This window comes from Ylistrum balloti, unplaced genomic scaffold (assembly GCF_031769215.1).
Source record: "Ylistrum balloti isolate Yb309-2 unplaced genomic scaffold, AGI_CSIRO_Ybal_v1 Utg370336, whole genome shotgun sequence".
Taxonomy (NCBI): domain Eukaryota; kingdom Metazoa; phylum Mollusca; class Bivalvia; order Pectinida; family Pectinidae; genus Ylistrum; species Ylistrum balloti.
In genome coordinates this window covers 433,775-451,845 of record NW_026782243.1, presented here as the reverse complement: position 1 = coordinate 451,845, position 18,071 = coordinate 433,775, and the positions used below count along the sequence as shown (strand labels likewise).

The 18,071-nt window shown below is 36.6% G+C and overlaps 1 protein-coding gene across 1 annotated transcript in view; it reads left to right on the top strand.

Moving 5' to 3' along the window:
* Window positions 1–9,941, top strand: part of LOC132553565 (dentin sialophosphoprotein-like) — a 37,705-nt gene extending 27,764 nt beyond the window's left edge. Inside the window, exon 2 of the mRNA XM_060217820.1 lies at window positions 3,493–9,941. Within this exon, the coding sequence (XP_060073803.1) occupies window positions 3,493–9,941 (6,449 nt within the window). The remainder of the gene's footprint in view (window positions 1–3,492) is intronic.
* The last annotated feature ends 8,130 nt before the right edge of the window (window positions 9,942–18,071 follow it).

The window sequence follows — 18,071 nt, the reverse complement described above, 5'->3', positions numbered from 1 at the left end:
ATGAGATCTACGCTAGTGACAAAACAAATGAATAGAGGTCTTTCTGATAACTGGGTTATCGCCCCTTGTGTTTCAATTCTTTGCCGCAGTGAGGTGCACGTGGAGCTCAGTTGAAATGTAACAATATATCCTTGCCGAACTTGTCCGATAATATTTTGCTAATGTTACTAATTCCACAAAAGTATCGTGTTTGTCCCCAAGCAGCTGTTAGATAGTATTGTCATTAATGGAATGTTGTAAGTGTTAACGATGTCAAATTAACTACAATCTGTAGACATTGTAATCGCAAATGTTGTTAGATGCATTCATCAAGGACGTATTGACCTACCAGCCATTGTATACCGAGACAGTCTTTAAAAGCATTACAACACCACAATGATATAATAGACTGGACACAATCCTTACAACCATAAGTACTAACTTAACACCAATGTCATTGAAAACTACCAGACTTGTCATTAAGAAATTCCTATTGGCGGAATTTAATCTCGGTACCAAAATGTACCACCACGGGAATCAGCACTCAATGCTTACCTATTGCTAATTACCAATAGAGAATCAGTTGTAATTTTACAAAGTACAACTAATAATGGACAGTTATGACGTCATTTATATTTGTTCGAACAAATTAGTTCTTAGCGTTAATGCAGTATAATGTAGATCTATTGCTCGTCCGATACACGTGACGGGTATCGCCAGAAAAGGAAAAAAGAAGTACTGTTCCACAATAGTTTGTCTTATTTTCATTTCTACTGGAATCATTGTCATGTTAATCATTCTTTTGTACAAAGTTTGCCATAACTTTACTGAATTCGAGTTTGGGTTATACTTATGTTCAAATGTTGGTATCTGCTTGGTCTATTTCATCTGTCATGGTGTCATCACGTGACGATGTTGCCTGGTTTTAATAGATATTTATGAAGTAATGTTTTCACTATCAGTATCATATTATGTTTATAGCTACAGTTCAGCAATGAAACCACAATGAAAGCAAACTGGCACAAATCTCTGTACTATTGTCTTCCCAATACGTCTGGTGAATTTATACAATGATATCGATTTCATAGCAGAAATTATACAACTAGTGGTCAATCTCCATCGTTTGACATGTGTAATCACACTTTAATTTTGTGAAATCATAAATAGCAAAGCATGTAATGAACATAATGTCATTCCAGGCTTCATAACAACATTATGAAATTATTTTTGGAGAGAGACCAAATTTTGTTGTAACATTCAAAATTTTCCCTATCTGTACGTTTTGATATGATATGTCAAGCCCTATCTGTACGTTTTGATATGATATTCCAAGCCCTATCTGTACGTTTTGATATGATATGTCAAGTCCTATCTGTACGTTTTGATATGATATTCCAAGCCCTATCTGTACGTTTTGATATGATATGTCAAGTCCTATCTGTACGTTTTGATATGATATTCCAGGCCCTATCTGTACGTTTTGATATGATATGTCAAGTCCTATCTGTACGTTTTGATATGATATTCCAAGCCCTATCTGTACGTTTTGATATGATATTCCAAGCCCTATCTGTACGTTTTGATATGATATGTCAAGCCCTATCTGTACGTTTTGATATGATATTCCAAGCCCTATCTGTACGTTTTGATATGATATTCCAAGCCCTATCTGTACGTTTTGATATGATATTCCAAGCCTTATCTGTACGTTTTGATATGATATGTCAAGCCCTATCTGTACGTTTTGATATGATATTCCAAGCCCTATCTGTACGTTTTGATATGATATGTCAAGTCCTATCTGTACGTTTTGATATGATATTCCAAGCCCTATCTGTACGTTTTTATATGATATTCCAAGTCCTATCTGTACGTTTTGATATGATATTCCAAGCCCTATCTGTACGTTTTGATATGATATTCCAAGCCCTATCTGTACGTTTTGATATGATATTCCAAGCCCTATCTGTACGTTTTGATATGATATTCCAAGCCCTATCTGTACGTTTTGATATGATATGTCAAGCCCTATCTGTACGTTTTGATATGATATGTCAAGTCCTATCTGTACGTTTTGATATGATATTCCAAGCCCTATCTGTACGTTTTGATATGATATGTCAAGCCCTATCTGTACGTTTTGATATGATATTCCAAGCCCTATCTGTACGTTTTGATATGATATGTCAAGCCCTATCTGTACGTTTTGATATGATATGTCAAGCCCTATCTGTACGTTTTGATATGATATGTCAAGCCCTATCTGTACGTTTTGATATGATATTCCAAGCCCTATCTGTACGTTTTGATATGATATTCCAAGCCCTATCTGTACGTTTTGATATGATATTCCAAGCCTTATCTGTACGTTTTAATATGATATTCCAAGCCCTATCTGTACGTTTTGATATGATATTCCAAGCCCTATCTGTACGTTTTGATATGATATTCCAAGCCCTATCTGTACGTTTTGATATGATATTCCAAGCCCTATCTGTACGTTTTGATATGATATTCCAAGCCCTATCTGTACGTTTTGATATGATATTCCAAGCCCTATCTGTACGTTTTGATATGATATTCCAAGCCCTATCTGTACGTTTTGATATGATATTCCAAGCCCTATCTGTACGTTTTGATATGATATGTCAAGTCCTATCTGTACGTTTTGATATGATATGTCAAGCCCTATCTGTACGTTTTAATATGATATTCCAAGCCCTGTCTGTTTTGATAGAGTATATAAGATTTTATCTGTATGCGTCGATATGACATATATGTGATTGGGTATTGAATACCTGTATTTTTTATCCCCAAACATGAACGACCTGTACTCGCTCTAAAGCCTTGTCCAAATAAATACCTTTCAAGAACGATTAGAATTAGGAAGATAGTACGTAGTATTTGCAATTAAAACGTTCCTTAATTTGTTATTTTGGTAACAGATTTATTGTGCGACATGAAGCTGGACTTGTTTGATGTTCGTTAGTTTGCCTGTTGGTTCCGTTGTGTGATATGAAGCTGGACTTGTTTGATGTTCGTTAGTTTGCCTGTTGGTTCCGTTGTGTGATATGAAGCTGGACTTGTTTGATGTTCGTTAGTGTGCCTGTTGGTTCCGTTGTGTGATATGAAGCTGGACTTGTTTGATGTTCGTTAGTTTGCCTGTTGGTTCCGTTGTGTGATATGAAGCTGGACTTGTTTGATGTTCGTTAGTTTGCCTGTTGGTTCCGTTGTTTTATATCTTGTTCTCATTGACATGGCATACTTGGATTAATCAAGGTTTACATGACGGATGTAGTCTATGAAGCAGAAGACGTATACTCTCCCGGAACACCGGGTCTTATTCTCCATGTACTTCCTTCATTCATAGTTTGCCCTAGTTTTACGGAGTTTGAATTGTAATTATGTTACCATGTTGGTATTTTCTTGATGTTTTATGAAATACTGAAAAAAGGTATAGAAAAGCTGTCATAATCGTTTCTATGTTCAGAATTTTAATTTTTCCATTTACAGGAGCCGTGATATCAGGTATATCAGCACAAAGTACGGATTCCAATTTGCCGACGCTTGACGCTACAGATGAGCCTCTGCCTACGCCAACCCAAGATCCAGGGGGAACAACAAAAACACCAAACACTACTGTAACGAATGCCACGCCCATTTCATCTGATTTGCCATCTGGATCGGCAATCACATTAGAAAGTTCAACTAGTGACAATGTTCCACCAGTGTCAGAGTCGTCAGATTCCTGGGCGTTCAAGACAGGTTCAACTGATGAAAATACCAAATCACCTGTTTCCGATTCGTCAGATTCCTGGGCGTTCAAGACAGGTTCAACTGATGAAAATACCAAACCACCAGTATCAGATTCGTCGGATTCCTGGGCGTTCAAGACAGGTTCAACAGATGGTTATACCAAATCACCTGTTTCCGATTCGTCAGATTCCTGGGCGTTCAAGACAGGTTCAACTGATGAAAATACAAAACCACCAGTATCAGATTCGTCGGATTCCTGGGCGTTCAAAACAGGTTCAACAGATGGTTATACCAAATCACCTGTTTCCGATTCGTCAGATTCCTGGGCGTTCAAGACAGGTTCAACTGATGAAAATACCAAACCACCAGTTTCAGATTCGTCTGATTCCTGGGCGTTCAAGACAGGTTCAACAGATGGTTATACCAAATCACCTGTTTCCGATTCGTCAGATTCCTGGGCGTTCAAGACAGGTTCAACTGATGAAAATACCAAACCACCAGTATCAGATTCGTCGGATTCCTGGGATTTTAAGATAGGTTCAACAGATGGTTATACCAAACCACCAGTTTCCGATTCATCAGATTCCTGGGCGTTCAAGACAGGTTCAACTGATGAAAATACCAAACCACCAGTTTTCGATTCGTCGGATTCCTGGACGTTCAAGACAGGTTCAACAGATGGTAATACCAAACCACCAGTATCAGATTCGTCGGATTCCTGGGCGTTCAAGACAGGTTCAACTGATGAAAATACCAAACCACCAGTTTCAGATTCGTCGGATTCCTGGGCGTTCAAGACAGGTTCAACTGATGAAAATACCAAACCACCAGTATCAGATTCGTCAGATTCCTGGGCGTTCAAAACAGGTTCAACAGATGGTTATACCAAATCACCTGTTTCCGATTCGTCAGATTCCTGGGCGTTCAAGACAGGTTCAACTGATGAAAATACAAAACCACCAGTATCAGATTCGTCGGATTCCTGGGCGTTCAAGACAGGTTCAACAGATGGTTATACCAAATCACCTGTTTCCGATTCGTCAGATTCCTGGGCGTTCAAGACAGGTTCAACTGATGAAAATACAAAACCACCAGTATCAGATTCGTCGGATTCCTGGGCGTTCAAAACAGGTTCAACAGATGGTTATACCAAATCACCTGTTTCCGATTCGTCAGATTCCTGGGCGTTCAAGACAGGTTCAACTGATGAAAATACCAAACCACCAGTATCAGATTCGTCGGATTCCTGGGCGTTCAAGACAGGTTCAACAGATGGTTATACCAAATCACCTGTTTCCGATTCGTCAGATTCCTGGGCGTTCAAGACAGGTTCAACTGATGAAAATACCAAACCACCAGTATCAGATTCGTCGGATTCCTGGGCGTTCAAGACAGGTTCAACAGATGGTTATACCAAATCACCTGTTTCCGATTCGTCAGATTCCTGGGCGTTCAAGACAGGTTCAACTGATGAAAATACCAAACCACCGGTGTCGGATTCATCAGATTCCTGGGCGTTCAAGACAGGTTCAACAGATGGTAATACCAAACCACCAGTGTCGGATTCATCAGATTCCTGGGCGTTCAAGACAGGTTCAACTGATGAAAATACCAAACCACCAGTGTCGGATTCGTCAGATTCCTGGGCGTTCAAGACAGGTTCAACTGATGAAAATACAAAACCACCAGTATCAGATTCGTCGGATTCCTGGGATTTTAAGACAGTTTCAACAGATTCGTCGGATTCCTGGGGGTTCAAGACAGGTTCAACAGATGGTTATACCAAATCACCTGTTTCCGATTCGTCAGATTCCTGGGCGTTCAAGACAGGTTCAACTGATGAAAATACAAAACCACCAGTATCAGATTCGTCGGATTCCTGGGCGTTCAAAACAGGTTCAACAGATGGTTATACCAAACCACCAGTTTCCGATTCGTCAGATTCCTGGGCGTTCAAGACAGGTTCAACTGATGAAAATACCAAACCACCAGTATCAGATTCGTCGGATTCCTGGGCGTTCAAGACAGGTTCAACAGATGGTTATACCAAACCACCAGTTTCCGATTCGTCGGATTCCTGGGGGTTCAAGACAGGTTCAACAGATGGTTATACCAAACCACCAGTGTCGGATTCGTCGGATTCCTGGGATTTTAAGACAGGTTCAACAGATGGTTATACCAAATCACATGTTTCCGATTCGTCAGATTCCTGGGCGTTCAAGACAGGTTCAACTGATGGTTATACCAAACCACCAGTGTCGGATTCGTCGGATTCCTGGGATTTTAAGACAGGTTCAACAGATGGTTATACCAAATCACATGTTTCCGATTCGTCGGATTCCTGGGCGTTCAAGACAGGTTCAACTGATGAAAATACCAAACCACCAGTTTTCGATTCGTCGGATTCCTGGATGTTCAAGACAGGTTCAACTGATGAAAATACCAAACCACCAGTTTCCGAATCGTCGGATTCCTGGGCGTTCAAGACAGGTTCAACTGATGAAAATACCAAACCACCTGTTTCCGATTCGTCAGATTCCTGGGCGTTCAAGACAGGTTCAACAGATGGTTATACGAAATCACCTGTTTCCGATTCGTCAGATTCCTGGGCGTTCAAGACAGGTTCAACTGATGAAAATACCAAACCACCAGTATCAGATTCGTCGGATTCCTGGGCGTTCAAGACAGGTTCAACAGATGGTTATACCAAATCACCTGTTTCCGATTCGTCAGATTCCTGGGCGTTCAAGACAGGTTCAACTGATGAAAATACCAAACCACCAGTATCAGATTCGTCGGATTCCTGGGCGTTCAAGACAGGTTCAACAGATGGTTTTACCAAATCACCTGTTTCCGTTTCGTCAGATTCCTGGGCGTTCAAGAGAGGTTCAACTGATGAAAATACCAAACCACCGGTGTCGGATTCATCAGATTCCTGGGCGTTCAAGACAGGTTCAACAGATGAATATACCAAACCACCAGTTTCCGATTCATCAGATTCCTGGGCGTTCAAGACAGGTTCAACAGATGGTTATACCAAACCACCAGTTTCCGATTCGTCAGATTCCTGGGCGTTCAAGACAGGTTCAACTGATGAAAATACAAAACTACCAGTATCAGATTCGTCGGATTCCTGGGCGTTCAAGACAGGTTCAACAGATGAATATACCAAACCACCAGTTTCCGATTCGTCAGATTCCTGGGCGTTCAAGACAGGTTCAACAGATGGTTATACCAAATCACCTGTTTCCGATTCGTCAGATTCCTGGGCGTTCAAGACAGGTTCAACTGATGAAAATACAAAACCACCAGTATCAGATTCGTCGGATTCCTGGGCGTTCAAAACAGGTTCAACAGATGGTTATACCAAATCACCTGTTTCCGATTCGTCAGATTCCTGGGCGTTCAAGACAGGTTCAACTGATGAAAATACAAAACCACCAGTATCAGATTCGTCGGATTCCTGGGCGTTCAAAACAGGTTCAACAGATGGTTATACCAAATCACCTGTTTCCGTTTCGTCAGATTCCTGGGCGTTCAAGAGAGGTTCAACTGATGGAAATACAAAACCACCAGTGTCGGATTCGTCAGATTCCTGGGCGTTCAAGACAGGTTCAACAGATGGTTATACCAAATCACCTGTTTCCGTTTCGTCAGATTCCTGGGCGTTCAAGACAGGTTCAACTGATGGAAATACAAAACCACCTGTATCAGATTCGTCGGATTCCTGGGCGTTCAAGACAGGTTCAACTGATGAAAATACCAAACCACCAGTCTCCGATTCGTCAGATTCCTGGGCGTTCAAGACAGATTCAACAGATGAATATACCAAACCACCAGTGTCGGATTCGTCAGATACCTGGGATTTTAAGACAGGTTCAACAGATGGTTATACCAAATCACCTGTTTCCGATTCGTCAGATTCCTGGGCGTTCAAGACAGGTTCAACAGATGAATATACCAAACCACCAGTGTCGGATTCGTCAGATACCTGGGATTTTAAGACAGGTTCAACAGATGGTTATACCAAATCACCTGTTTCCGATTCGTCAGATTCCTGGGCGTTCAAGACAGGTTCAACTGATGAAAATACAAAACCACCAGTATCAGATTCGTCGGATTCCTGGGCGTTCAAGACAGGTTCAACTGATGAAAATACCAAACCACCAGTCTCCGATTCGTCGGATTCCTGGACGTTCAAGACAGATTCAACAGATGAATATACCAAACCACCAGTGTCGGATTCGTCAGATACCTGGGATTTTAAGACAGGTTCAACAGATGGTTATACCAAATCACCTGTTTCCGATTCGTCAGATTCCTGGGCGTTCAAGACAGGTTCAACTGATGAAAATACCAAACCACCAGTTTCCGATTCGTCAGATTCCTGGGCGTTCAAAACAGGTTCAACAGATGGTTATACCAAACCACCAGTGTCGGATTCGTCAGATTCCTGGACGTTCAAGACAGGTTCAACTGATGAAAATACTAAACCACCAGTGTCAGATTCATCACATCCTACTGTATCATCTGATAGTTATTCTGTTGAAACGATATCTGCAGAAATGTCTACAGATGTCTGGACCTCTGATGACATATCGACCTCCGTGACACCGGATTTCAGTGTTTCATCAACAATCAAAGTATCAAGTTCAAGTTCAACTTTAGATGACGAAGTATTTCCATCACAAAACACGTATGACACATCAGAGCCAACTGTAGCTTCATTTTCTACACCAGAATCAGAATTTCCGACTTCAGACTCTTCAGATCACACATCAGTATTTACGTTTCAAACATCTGATGCAGTATCTGATATACAAGATTCAACTCCTTCAACATCATTCACAACATCCGAAGTATCAGAACCAATAACTCAGACAACGGGAGCCACAAATGAAACTTCAGAAGCACCAATTTCAACATCAGAAGCAATACATCCGACATCAGAAGTGACAAATCCAACTGCAGAATCAACAACGTCAGAGGCAGCTCAGTCAACTTTTGAAGGGAGTATTCCAACTGTAGAATCGATAGATTTAACATCGGTAGTAATATCGTCTTCGTCAGAGACACCCACTACATCGACGTTAGAAATATCGTCTTCGTCAGAGACACCCACTACATCGACATTAGGAATGTCGTCTTCAACATCGACAGGGATAGATTCTGTACCACCAAGTACAACTCAAACAACTACAACATCTGCATCATCATCTGAAGAAACTACAACTTCGGCAACTGAAACACCAACAGCGTCAACTTCAACAACTGCAACACCATCAACTTCAACAACTGCAACACCAACAACTTCAACTTCAACAAATGCAACACCGTCAATTTCAACAACTGCAGAACCAACAACTACAACTTCAATATCTGAAACACTAACGACTACAACTTCAGCAACTGCTACACCAACGACAACAACTTCAACAATTGCAACACCAACAACATCAACTTCATCAACTGCAACACCATCAACTTCAACAATTGCAACAACAACGACTACAACTTCATCAATTGCAACACCATCAACTTCAACAACTGTAACACCATCAACTTCAACAACTGCAACACCATCAACATCAGCTTCATCAACTGCATCAACATCAACTTCAACAATTGCAACAACAACGACTACAACTTCATCAACTGCAACACCATCAACTTCAACAACTGTAACACCATCGACTTCAACAACTGCAACACCAACAACTTCAACTTCATCAACTCCAACACCAACAACATCAGCTTCATCAACTGCATCAACATCAACTTCAACAATTGCAACAACAACGACTACAACTTCATCAACTGCAACACCATCAACTTCAACTTCAACAACTGCAACACAAACAACTTCAACTTCAACAACAGAAACAACATCGACTACAACTTCATCAACTGCATCGCCAACAACACCAACAACATCAACTTCATCAACTGCAACACCATCGACTACAACTTCAACAACTGCAACACCATCGACTACAACTTCAACAACTGCAACATCATCAACTTCAACTTCAACAACTGCAACACCGACAACGTCAGTAACATCAGCAACATCCACGGTACAGTCATTAGAAGATGTTGAGGCAGGCTTTGAAAATGGCGGAAGCCGCACGATGACAGACAGTGTTGTAATGTTAGCGTTATGTATAGTTTGTATTGTGATAAGCAGCCTTTCAAAATTATGTTAACAAAATCAGCTTTACTTTTGATAAGTCATGGTAAAATACAAGTGTAACTTAAGGAGGATAACTTCTTTTTGTTGGACATAAATATACTTTAAACGTGTCTTTTTCCATACTACTTTTTCAAATTATCACACTAAATATATCCGATCTTGAGACTTAATATAAATTATTGGATTAATTCATATACCCGCATTTTAAGCGATGTACGTCACTTGGATAAAGTTAACAAAGTTAAATTATTTACCAGTGTAGTTAAATACTGACGTTTGCATATCCCTTTTATTTCGTGATATAAATTTTCGAAAGTTGCTCTAAATGAAACATGAACAGCATGTACTGATTAAAAAGGGATGTAGCCTACATCTGTCTTTACTTTTATCGCGTAAAAAATAGTTTTAAAGTCATTCGTGTAACGCTGGTAAATAGTAGCCGTAATACATCACTCGGCTAGAGAGGTCTTCTATTCGGCTTGATTGATTTTGCGTAGGACTTCAGACGTAAACTGGAGATTCTGGGTGCGAATCCAATCGGAGGTATTGCTATAAGTAATTGCCTTTGTTTCATAAGGGAATTGCTTTGGCGAAATAATGTAACTGCTTTTAAATTTAGATTTTCCTCACTGTAAATAAAAGCAAACAGGTTCATTTCTATCTCATTTGATGATATCCTACTCGTATTGACAAAGAGGCATTCCTCTGCAAATATCCAATGTTCATATGTTTTATTGACAATTCTACCACTGTGTGGTGGATGACAATTTATATGATGATATCAGATGTCTTAAGTGTCTGTTAAAGATCTACGTGAGGAAGAAATGGTTGATTACACATATTGACGTTTCGTGTAATATAACCTTGCAAAACAAAACCGACAATAATCTACATTAATCTCAATCGGAAAGATGAATGATATATGTTATCTCGTTTTTATTTACCAAACAGAAGAATCTCTGACTAAAATATAGGGGGATATGATATCGAACCTGAGCAAATTTCTCGAGTAATCAATGAAAGTGAATCCATAAGAAACAGACCCCTAACACGATTATAAAGATCTATAAATACACATTGTCATGTACTGTATATACATTCTAAAATCGTCTGAAACCACCATCTCGTAAATACCTATGAATGTGTACATGTTTTGCAATTACCTGTCGTGTTTGTTTATATTTACACCTGTTTTAATTGTATTCCGACCTTGATATACATGTTAGATATATGTACACATTCTGCTTCACGTTTACTCTACGCCTTTGCATGTGTTTGTCCCCACATTTATGTATTATAAATGCTAATGTACACGTGTCGTTTAGGAATTACTCCTTAACTATCAGTATGTTGTGTTTAAATGTCCCGAAACTATGCTCTTCATTCCACCTAACCTCATTCTGTTATAACGTTATATATCGACTAGTTTGTTTAAGTGTATTAAGTTCACCATTGTCTCGGTTGCAACATTTACGTCTGTAATCATTTTCTGTTGCTCGTTTTCTCAACGCCTTTGCATGTGTTGTACCCACATTTATGTATTATAGATGATAACGTACACGTGTCGTTTATATATTACTCCTTAACTATCACTTAGCGCGTTTGTATGCCTACTTAACAAACACGTGTTTCAATGTTTAAAAAGAAAAAAATCAACACAAAGAGTTTTTTTTTTTCAATTGCTTGTCACTTAGTATTTATATTCAATCATTTCATGGTTAAGATGTGTTTGTGGACATAATTACAACTGTGTTTAAATGTCCTGAAACTATGCTCAGCCGTCCATCTAACCTCATTCTGTTGTAACGTTGACCTCGGCATTATCAGATATTAGATGTGCTATACACACCATGCTATATCTCAATTTCTGGTTTCTTTGATTTCAGTCATATTCATACCCCTCTTTGTGATATTTTCGTTAAAAACAGATTTTTTTTCTTTTTAAATCGGAAATTTGGTATACCAACTAAATACTGGCAATAGCCAGGCCAATGCTACCAGAAGGACTGTAAATATCTATATTATAAATTTTACCTCTTATATTAGAACTTTCAAAAAGGGGCCGCAGTAGTTCTGTCGATAACACATTAACCTACTCTACTTCAGGTGAATATTAAAACGACATTGTTCGATGCTCCTTAGAGCGGCTTGTGTTAAACAGGAAGGCGAGGGAACAGACCATCTGTGCCGCCTTGGTTTCGTCTTTGACCTAGACACTTTTTGCACATTTTGTACTGATAGGTCGAGTGTTTGTTGCATAGAAGCATGTAGTCTTTAAATACATAAGAACTAGTTTGTTTAAGTGTATTATGTTCACCATTGTCTCTGTTACAACATTTACGTATGCAATTTTTTTTTCTGTTTCTCATTTTCCATCTTGGTGTGGCATAATATTCTGAATATAAGGTAGCATGGATGAAATAAGTGTTAAATGTTACGACAATCCATCATGATTTGTATATCTAATGTTACTTATGTTCCATTGCAAACCAAAATGTCCTGTGTTATAGGTGTTGTTTGATCAAGCATTGATAGCTTGTGTTAATGTTTATGTTGTGTGTGTCTTGAAGTATAGTTCTACCGCCCATTACTTGAGTGGAATCGGTTTTCTTTATGTCAATATGTCCCTATGTCAAGGTTGATATTTTCTTGAATTGATGTTTATTGTCTTTATGCATATTTACATATTGATATTTTTTCTATTTTTATCATTGTGTGTTTTTTCCTCAATTAATCAACAAACGTATATACAAAGTTCGGCTTTATCAGATATTTATAAACAAACAATGTTCCAGTCTAGCAGGAATTCGTTTATTGTTTAGAACTTTTTTGACAAAATTAAATGCTCTATGTATTTTTGTTTCGTATATTTTGATAAACAAGTTTACTCAACATTGCATTTTTTTGTACTACAGTATTACGAAGTGTATCATACGACTGACATCTTGTATGGTTTTATATAATTGTTAATTGATGAATGAGTTCTCCAAGCGTCCGTAATTGCATTATTTAGTGTAGGAAAAGAATCAGCTCTCCAATTAAACAATTTATCTTTAATTGTACATTTCAACCTTACACCACATGAATGTTTGCTTTGTTTGATAAATAACATGTAAACGGAGTTTTGTCATATCTAAAAGTGTTATCAGCATAATATTTATGCTACAGATAAAAGAAGAAATTGTAAAATATTTTCTTTTTATATCAGTAATCAAGCTCGATCAACACATCCTGTTTGTATTTTATGTTTAAACTAGATCAACCCTTATGTTAGTATATTTTGATAGTCAAAGTGTCGAGTACCTGTTAGCGGGAAAAGTCTAAACTTAAACACACAAAACGGTTTTTTTTTTTCGGAAATAAATCAGGAGTGTGTTTTTATTGTATAAGAATCTCAAAGAATAACCAGAAAGTAGAAACTACATTTCAATATAATCTCACTTTTTTGAATACCTGATCATATGCTTATAAGCCATGTAGTTTATTTATCATTGCACTTCATTATCTTAAATCTCATCACATAACTGCTGTGTTAGATAAACCTTTGTGAAATTTCTACGCATGGGTAAAATTACCTATCGTGACGTCAGGTTTTGATCATGAAATGACGTCACACATTCACAGATAACACTGCAGCGTAGAAAAAGGAGTTAATAGTTATAGCGGCAGAATGAGATAATTTCGATGAAAAATTGTTCATGGTTTAGAAATGATTTAAACTTTGTTCCAATTTTATTTGTTATTAAAGAAACTAACTCTAAATATAGCTTTAAAAATAGTTTATACCCGTTTCCGGAATCAAATACCAAATCAAAACACTGATAAAATACTACATATTTGTAGATGCTATAAATTGTACATATTGTATAGAACAAAACTTACCGTAGTGTCGTATCTATATCTTTATATACAGTATATATATAACCTGCAATCCGAAGGGAAAACTGTGATGTATATATTCTATAGAGGCCAAGCGATGCTGAGCAGTGAACATGTAGCACAAATCGAGAACGCTATGACGCTTCGCATGTCTTCCGTTTTATCTATTTTTGATGTAATTATTTCAAATCAACTCTGTGTGGATTTCATTATTATGTATCGTCTTTCTTTCCTATTTTTATTATTATTTTTTGTTTTATCTATTATTCTGGTTAGGTAAGAAACCCTACATTCTTGTGCAGACTTAAATTAAGCTGTGCAACTCCAGAACGCAAATCTCCTTTTTTCTATGAATACTAGTAAATAACCTTTGTTTTAACTTCGCTATCGTATATTGTCTCCATTTTTCAGTACTATTATTTCAATAAATATGATTATTTTTCTGGTTAGGTAATCTATCCTACATTCATGTGTTGACCTTTTCAGTATCTATTGTATTGATTGGTTCCTTTTTGTCAATATTTACACTGCTGCAAACACTTTTTACACCTACCAAAGATATAAGTATGTAGGTAATATATATATTTACCATGATTCAGTTCTATTTTATTTGTGCAATGATGACTGTACTTGTTGTGAATTATCTCCGTCCAACATATTTGAGCTGTGATGTTTGTTATCATTCACAATTTGTTAACAGGACTTTACAAAATCTCATTGTAAATCTTTGTATTTTTACAGCTTTATATTTTGTTCAGAATTTATATTATATATATATTTTAAATCTTTTAAAAGTGAAACAAGATTTTATTATTGATTTTTAAACCGGTCGTAAATGTATTTTTGTTAGTGAATTAAATCCATGGGAGGTAACCCTAAAATGCAAACTTATCTACAATTTGGCTTATGTAATTCAGCATTGGGCGTTATTTTATATACGATGTTGTTACAATATATTTTTACTTGTTCAATTTATAGAAATATATTTTAGACTTTAATCTGTTTTAGTAGCACAAATGTAACTGTCGAAATGTCAAAACAACGTACAGTTGGTTTATTTATGTCTAAAATACGTTCTAGAATATATTACAACAACGAAAGATCGTTTCTATATTTCCTGAGATCTACATCTAATCTTCAGAAGCTCTATCATTTTGTTTATTTTTTTATTCAGATCTGGGTGATTTTTGGATTATACTATATCTTCCTTTAAGTTTTTAGAAAATCCTTTTGCAGAGAAAATATTCATAATTATTTGTAGTTATATAGTGGTTTTTTTAAATATACTTCCTTTCTTTGTGTCTTCTTTCTTGCTTTCTTTCAATAATCTAACTCTAGAGATGAAAAACTTATTTAGGCAGATCCTCATCTGAAACACACTTTAGTAACATATAAACATCTAGAAATGTTGACCTTTTTATAATTTTACTTTTTTTTGATAAGCATGTAAAGTGATATACATGTTATTTCAAAGCACGTGTTATTTCTGTATACAGTTATTTTATTTACATAAATGTACCTAAATTTGTGACACAATTTGCAGGCAAATGTGTAACGATCTAGTGCACCTATATATAAGTCTCCAATCTGTAACAGCCGACGTCATTGGAGTATATTTTTAATTTTCTGATTCCGTCTTCCGTCGCTGTTTTTTTTTTTTTTTTTTATTTCTCTGCCTACCAGAGACCTAATGCGAAGTGCAATTTTTTTGTTTATGTGCAGCGGAAGTGCAATCTTGTTGACACGATTGCTTATAAGATAAGAAAAAAAGCAGCTGTTGAAATTTATTTAGAAACCAAAACCTAAGATGAAGCGATCAGTGATAAAATTTGAAGATTGAATATTGATCCGTTTTGGAGATATTATTTTTTGGCAAATTTATTCTATGTTTAACAAATTTATCTCACTGGCGGATGCATCATTGGAACAGCAAACTTTATAACGAGAATTATAATTAGATGAATGTGTTTCATGCTGTACGTAGAATAAATTTGTAACAATTTTATTGCTTAAAGCATAAAGTGTTAAGTTATTAAAATTAAGAAGTAAGTAAAATCATTCGCAAAAATTTATACTGTACATTATATGTACTGAGAATTAATTGTAGCTTTCAACGAATCGTTGAATATATATATAACATGAAGAGAAATGGAGTACTTGTCGTTGGCTTGTTCTAGTTGTGTTACTGTAAAGAAATAACCTCAACAGTTGTTTATATGTTAACTATGTAATGTGTTAAGTTTGTTCTTTCCGTCGTTCGAAATAAAGATTCTTCGAAAAAGTATCTTTTTTGCCTTGATTATTTCATTTTTCTGTTTCTTTTTGTTGAAACGGACAATAGATCGTAATATAGACACGTTGGTCTGTCTGCTCGTCCGCACTTTGCTATACATACATGCTGATATGAACACATGACAAGATCTATAAATATATATAAACTTATACTTATCGTGTTTTATTCGAAACTGGCACCGCCATTGCCGGATTACGCCCTGACAAATATATTGTTGCTGTATTCGGCAGTGACCAAAAGCAACTGTATTTTATGCACGTGCTGTAATTCGACAACATTACTCTCTGAATTTACTGAAATATTACGTTTATAGATATGAATAGTAGTTGAAATAAGTGATTTTTTCATGTTGTATTTAAAATTTTAAAAATCATTATCAAATCAGATGAAGTTTGGAACTATAGTTCCGTGCGGAGCAATTAAGCATAATGTTAACGCAAGATAACACGGATTAAACAATAAAATTGTTTAAGTTGCAATGGGTCTGATTTTCAATCATTTTTGCAAAATATATAGATACATGACCAGTGACATAAAATATACGCTATATATTGGCTAGGGACAAAAAGGCAAAGTTGGCAAACCACTGACCATGTATTCTCTATATGCGTATTTTCTGATGTTAACATTTGTGTAAATAAACATAATTTCTATCTTCCAGGTCTATATCATCCAAGTGATATATTAAGATTGATGTATATACGTGTTTAACTAAATCTGCTACGCATCTTTACACGGGGATAGTGCTCTTCACACATAAGAAATATTACAAACTTGGGAAATAATGAACCCAAAAGACCGATCCTTGGTTTTAATAGACAATCGGACACAGTGTTCGTAGATACACTCTCGAATAATTGTCAAATTTACTTGTCTGATAGGAAAACACCTTATAATCTTAATTCTGTTCTTCCGGGATGATAACCAAACTTTAGCGATTAATAGATTTACTACACATTTACTTTAATGTCTTAGCTCTCGAGATGATATATTTTATTTTTGATATATTCAATTTATTTTCATGTGGCTTATGATACGAATAATGCTTGGGAATGGACTGCAGATATGTGTGTACCACACCAGACAAATATAAACATTCCTTATCTTTTTTTTTTCAAACAATGACAAGAGCGTGTTAGAGTGCTGTGAAAAAGATCTTGAAGTTAAACAAATAGATAAGAACAATTACCAATACGTACATTTTTTTCGGTTATTTCAAAAGTATTTCTTTGTATGGCATGAAGCCAGCATATTTGATGCTCGTTAGTTTGCCTGTTGGTTCCGTTCTTGTATACATTGCTTTTATTTGAGAACGTGACATTACTTACTTGGATTGACCAAGGTTTACATGACGGTTGTCCTCGATGACGCTTACCCTTTCGAAACACCCGGTCTTATTCTCATTGAACTATTTTCAGGAATCTCCGTGTAAATCTTTTTTGTTCATATTTTGCCTTAGTGTTATGGAATTTTGAATTCAGAATATGTGGCCATATTGGTATGCAAGGTATGCATTGTAACAAATGTCTTTATCGTTGACATCATGATGTTAACGACGTAGCAGCAGTTAGAACTAATGTCAACGGTGAGACGAAGTTAAATTTATCAAATATGAAATCTCATATTTCGCCATTATATTATGAAATAATAGGCTAAAAAATGTACAATACTTTCCTATAACACAAATCTCTGTGTTTAACAGTCGTGACGATTTAATTGTGTTTTCTATCCGAGCGTCTATGGATTCGTCTCAGTTGAGAAAGTTTCGTCCTGTTAGTTCCAACAGTTATCATCAGAACAATGTTATATAACTCTGCAAGTTTTTTGTTGGTGTCTATGTAAACCTATACCATTATCAAAGGGCGAACACAGCATTTCCATGCCTTTATGTAGCACATGTCAGAATATCACTGTAACTAAATACAACTACTTAAGTGTTGCATCGGTTTTTATTTTGGATAGACTTCGAGA